Source organism: Gastrolobium bilobum, unplaced genomic scaffold, assembly GCF_033153095.1.
Source record: "Gastrolobium bilobum isolate Gb01-03AN ecotype WA unplaced genomic scaffold, APGP_CSIRO_Gbil_v1 utg425772, whole genome shotgun sequence".
Classification (NCBI taxonomy): domain Eukaryota; kingdom Viridiplantae; phylum Streptophyta; class Magnoliopsida; order Fabales; family Fabaceae; genus Gastrolobium; species Gastrolobium bilobum.
Window position 1 is genome coordinate 3,945 of NW_026895916.1, and position 6,321 is coordinate 10,265.

At 34.6% G+C, this 6,321-nt stretch overlaps 1 protein-coding gene across 1 annotated transcript; it reads left to right on the forward strand.

The window, feature by feature from the left end:
* Positions 1-4,298: 4,298 nt before the first annotated feature.
* Positions 4,299-5,033, forward strand: LOC133296798 (uncharacterized). Its single transcript, XM_061495855.1, has one exon. It carries the CDS (start codon positions 4,299-4,301, stop codon positions 5,031-5,033), a length of 735 nt encoding a protein of 244 aa, XP_061351839.1.
* Positions 5,034-6,321: the final 1,288 nt, after the last annotated feature.

The following is a 6,321-nucleotide window of genomic DNA, read 5'->3' on the forward strand; positions in this document are numbered from 1 at the left end:
ATAAAAGGTGCAGTAATTAAAATAATTTCAAAAAATACAGCTATAAAAAATTTTAAAACAGAAAGATTGCTATGAAATCTTTGAATCCTTTTTTATATCAACTCAATTTATTAGTGATTCATTCTCACAGGGCAAAAAAGATAGCCGTTAAAGACACCTATTACCGGAAAGAGTTTGATATGTTTTAATTGCTCAAACTATTTTAGGAAATAATCACTTAAAACACAAGTTCATAAGTCAACAAACAAATCATTTTTTCTATATCTGAATCTTTTATTTCACTCTAAATCTACTCATCTAATTATTTATCTCCTATAAATAGAGTCGTCCCACTCTTATAAAACCCCAATGCATGAGCCTTCCACCAACACAAGAAAAAGAAAATTAGGATTGTGAGAGTAAAAGAAAGAGATGGAACAGAGTATTGGCCATGGCCCAATGGTGTCCACCACGTTCAGTCAAACGGAATGGGAAGATGCTCAATCCCTTCTTCTCTTGTCTCGAACCCCATTTACCGGGGGTTGCAAAAGAATGAGATCAGCAATTCAAATTCCCCACGGTGGTGCTGGCCATGGCGGTGGCGGAGCCGATGTGACCCCTTCGTGCAACCCAATGATGATGAAAACAAAAGCTTTGAGTCCAACAACACCTATGTCCTTCTTGCCTACCCAAACTGACGATAACCCGAAACCCTTGAGAAAGAAACTTCCTTTCAAAAGGGTATGTAATGTTATCTTCCCTAACTTTTTTCTCTCTTTTTCTAATTGCTTCTTGAATCTGATGATGGTTTCTCGACATTTTAGTGATGTTTATAACATATTCATTAATTTTTCCTATTTCGTTGTTTGAAAAAATTAAAACGTTTTAATAATTATATACAAAAATAAAAAAAGATTTCTTATGTTTTTTACGTTATCTAATCGTTGGGTTTTGATTTTTGTGTCAAATTTTACTGAAGAGAGAAGACCATGTTACTATCGTAGAAGACTTGGCAAAAGCCAACGCTGTGCTGAACAAAGTGAGTTAATTATTCTTTTTCTTACCTTTTAGTTTGAATTATTTGTCTTTTCTTGAATTCTTGAACCCACATTTTTTAATTATTTAGTTAATTATACTTACTGTTTCATCTATGAAATCCAAACAGGAGATAGACACTCTCAGACAGTATGATGAACCGAGAAAGGTCATTAAGTTGAAATTAAAAGCAAAGGTACATTGTAGTAATCTTCTTTCTCTTACCTTTTAGTTTGAATTGTTTTTGTCTTTTCTTGAAATCTTGGACCCCTTTTTTTATATTCCTTCTTATTGTTTCATCTATGAAATCTAAACAGGGGATAGACATGGTGAGGCAGTACGATGATCCGGTGAAGGTCATTAAGTTGAAATTAAAAGCTAGGGGAGATAAGGATGCAGATTCTCAAGCTCAAGAATTCCATCAGAAAAATTAAACAACATTCGCCTTCTTGTCAACCGTTTAATGAGATTATAGCTAAAAATGATTTGGGTATAAACAAGGCAGCTCAAGCAAGGCAGAGAAGGATTCAGATTCTCAAGCTCAAGAATTCCATTAGAAAAATTAAACAACATTCTTCTTAGTTAATTAGATGATGATAACATATGCTCATTGCTTTTTCTTTTTCTTTTCTTTTTTTTTTCCATTTTTTTGTTTTCTTTTTCTCATTCACTTTGTAGTCAAAAATTTTTTGATGTAGGATTGGAGTTGCGGTAGTGTAGTAGGAAACCTCAATCCTACACCAAATTTGTTTTTGAGATTTGGTGATATTATTGTCAATGATATATTGTTGGAAAAAATATGTGACAATAATCTTTTAGATTTTAGATTTTACGAAAACTCGAATTAGATTTGGAAGTAAACACGACGAGCTCAGCATAAGGAGATTATAATATTTTTTTAATCGTTTGACATGTTACATTCTTATTTTTTCTATCATTACTTTTTTCACTATTTAGAAGTGCTTTTAGTAGATGAAATCCCTTCGCATGGAAAACTTCTCTATTTGGTGTATTATAAAGACAAACTTCAAAAACAAAATCTTAAGAACTGAAACAAAATCTCAAGCATTGTCCTATGGACATTAGAAATAAAATTCATTCAAATTAATTCTTCCAAAGAAGAAGTTAATAAAATATTGTGAAACACTTGTAAAAGATGAAGTAATAGCTACTGCTATAAAAGTCTTGCTATATGTGTCGTTGATGGTCAGGTTAAATGTGTAGGTCTATACTAGACGAGTCTTATCTTACATTTGGAATATTGGAAAAGCCTGAGTATATAAATCTAACATATGAATTTTGGATCACATGAAAACGCATCAACTTTTGTATTAAGAATAAAGATAAAGAGTCTAAAAAATTACATAAATATATATAGCATACTTAAAAAATTAATAATTACAATAACTATGCCATAAGTTTTTGTACTCTAGGTTTATACAAGCTTATTTTTTCCTAATCCACTTTATGTCTCTTTTGCATTTTTCTTCCTCTTTTTGATGTCTCTATTAGTATTATCCAAAGTCAAACCGTAAAGATTAAAAAATAAAATAAAAATGTAAATGATATGATCACAATATTTTATAACATTATTTTTTGTAATTGGCATGAAATGTAAAAAAATGAAAATAGGCTAAAATCAAAGCCACGTAGCTTAAGTGAGATTTTGAATCCCAAATAAAATAATCTCCAATTATATTCATCAAATTATCTTATTTTATCTTTAAAATAATTACCATTGGGCTCGATCTTTTGCCTTTCAACTTCATCATATAGTTGCATAAGAAATTCACCTTACCATGAATAAAGGAATATCATTTGGTAAACCCACAATTCATGAAATCTTTGTTGGATATATGCTCTTTTGGTCACTAAAGTCCTATTGGGCTTTAGTGACACTTGAGCCCATGAGGCTTAGGGTTGAGTTATGTCTAAGACCTAAGGTATATATTCATAGTTTTCTCCTCTTGTGCCTCGAAGGTGAACAGATCATCAGAAACAAACCCAAGAGGCAGACGTTCATCATCTGAACGGTTGCCCACACAACCATCTCATCCTCCTCGAGAGATAGTCTGGAAGATCGATCATAGAGGGAACAACTATTGTTCGTGGTCACACAACTACGCCCTTCCAGGTAATCAAAACGATGAAGGTTAATCTTTTCCCTCGTCGTGTCGGTTCGATGCGCTTCCGCGTTTCTGATGATATACCTACAATTGGTATCAGAGCCGGATCGCGATGAGGAAAAGAACCAGTTTTGAAATAAATTTGTGTGATTGTTTTTGAAAATTATTTTTTGAAAATATGGCATCTTTTTCTATATTTGGATTGAGTGGGCTCATTACTGCATAGTAGCTATTATGTCTTGCCACAAATCTGGATTTTCTAGTGTGATGCGCGGCAAAACAGTTAGTATGCGGTTTATGATTATTTAGGGGCTTGAGACAGATACTTGGACGGAAAAGGAATTTCAAAGTTGTAATTTTATTTATTTATTGATTATCATTGGATTATTTATTTATTATTTAATGGATTTAGTTAATGTGCGATCTGATGATGAAATAACATGTCATATAGAATAGGAAGATGCCATATTGTTGCATGATCACATGTCATTTGCATAGTAGCTATTAGAGAAAATTGTTTTTTAGGTTGTCCATTGGAAAATAATTTTTTGTGGGTTTTTTTTGAGAAAATAATTTTTTGTGGTCATGGAGTAACACGTGTTGACGCAAAGTGACCGGATTTCTGAAATCAAACAATTTTTTTTTTGAATTAAACATTTCTTGGAAATTAAAAAATTCTAATTTTTAAAATATTGAATGGGTGAAGGTTTTAAATTAAATATTTAATTATAAAACCTACGGGCTCCAATTGTGGGTTTATTAGTGAAATGATTATCGCTGAAGCCCCATCGGATAAGGATAATCAGATTTCGCTAGATTAAACCTTAATATCTTCAAAATTTTGGTAAAGTTTTGTACGGCCCATCGTCGGCAACACTTAGATACTAAAGATAATTTTGACAATAAACAATGGTTAAATACATTCAACTTTAATAAAATTGTTATCCCTCCCATCGAGGCTCTGGCAATGGAACTGAAGGCCCAAAATAACAATATTAGTTTTACAAGTATCTTGCCCATCGTAAGCCTTGTAAAGATAGCTAATGGATTGTTAAACAATAAACGAACAGTAGTTATTAGAATCTACTAGCGCTATATCTGTTTGTTTTTTTTTTTTTCGAGTTTGTAAATAATGTGTGTAATTTTATTTTCAGAAAAATGTCTTCATTCAATCCTTTAGCTACTATTTTGAGTCAAAAACCAATGGATGGTACAAACTACAAACAATGGAAAACAAATCTGGATATTGTTCTTCAATATGAAAAGCTCAATTTTGTTCTGACCACCCCTATACCAGCGCAGCCTGCTGAAGATGCGCCTGAGGCAACAAAGGCCCAATTTCAACAGGAGAAGGAGAAATGGGAGAAGGCAAATGTGGCAGTTCGCTGTTACATTTTAGCCAGTCTTGCCGATCACTTTCAAGAGCAGGTAAGCATGGTTGAGAGTGGAGCAACTATGCTCCAGACTCTTGATGGCATGTTTGCTACATCTAGCAGCTCTGCTAGGCAGATTGCGCTGAATGCTGTCACTAAGACAGTAATGTCTGGAGGAAGTGTGCGGGATCATTATTTGTCAATGATTGCAAACTTCAAGAAGGGTGAGGATCACGGGGTCAAGTTTGAACAAGAAGTAAAAGTTGACCTTCTCTTGCAATCACTGCCTGAATACTTCACTCAATTCAAGATGAATTATAATATGAATAAGATGAATCTTAATCTTACTCAACTTATGCACGAGCTTGAGAGTGCTGAACAGTCTCTAGTCAAGCAGGGCAGTGCATTTTATGCTGGTGAAAGTTCTGTGAAACCTAAGGGGAAACCCAAGGGGAAGAACAAGAACAAGAAAAAGAAGAAATCAGGTATTCCAGTTGCCAAACTAGTTGCAATGAAGTAGCCGAAAGGTAAGTGCTTCAAGTGCGGACAAAATGGGCATTGGAAGAAAAATTGCCCACGCATGAATCAGCCAGGATGGGTAATTTACATGTGATTGAGGCTTGTTTAGTGGAGAATTACAATGATAAATGGATCATTGATTCAGGAGCCACTAACCATGTTTGTTACTCTTTGCAGTGGTTCAAACATAGCTTGCCTTTAAGTGAAGGACAAAAAGTTTTGAAGCTTGGAAATGGGGAGCTTGTGTCTGCACTAGCAGTGGGACAAGTTATTTTATCTTTTAATAATTGCAGAACTTTGGTTTTAGAAGACTGTTTATTTATTCCGGATTTTAAGAGGAATTTAATTTCTGTTAGTTGTTTGATTAAACATGGTTTAACAGTTCAGTTTAATTCCTCAGTTTCAATAAGGAGTTCGTCTTCTTTTATTTGTTCTGGCGTAATGTTTAATGGTCTTTATTTCCTTAGTCCTGTACCCTGTGTAAATAAAAAGATCTTTCAAGGCCAAGGGAAATCGTGCCACACATGGAATTGGTGCATACTGATGTACGTTGGGACCAATAAATGTCCAGGCCAGCAGCGGGTATTCAGGATTTATCACATTTACTGATGATTACTCTAGATTTGGACATGTGTACCTGATGCGTCATAAGTCTGAAGCTTTTGGAAAATTCCAAGAGTTCAAGGCTAAGGCAGAAAAACATCTTGGTGTTCAAATTAAGACTCTTCGGTCTGATCGAGGGGGTGAATACCTATCTGGAGAGTTCAGGCTTTACCTGACCCAAGAAGGGGAGAAGCTTCGATAATTATCTTCTCCAGGGACACCCCAGCAGAATGGAGTCGCTGAAAGGAGAAATAGAACCCTTTTAGAGATGGCAAGATCGATGTTCAATTATTCACCTTTGCCTGATTCATTCTGGGGATATGCCTTTGAAACTGCTATGTACCTTTTGAACTTGGCTCCATCAAAATCTGTTTTAAAGATTCCAATAGAATTATGGAAAGGGTGTAAGCCCAGCTTGAACCATATTTGGATTTGGGTGCTCCGACACATGTCTTACAACATAAGCCAAATAAGATGTACTCTCGTACAGAAGTGTGCATGTTTATAGGCTATCCTAAAGGAACCAGAGGCTGGTTATTTTATAGAAGTAAAGATGTTTTAGTGAGTACACATGCGACTTTCTTAGAGGGGAAACCACAATGGAAAATCACAAGCCGAGGAGTACGATTATACTTGATGAGTCAGACTCGGATCAAGTTTCGCCTCAACCTCAAGGGGCTTTTATT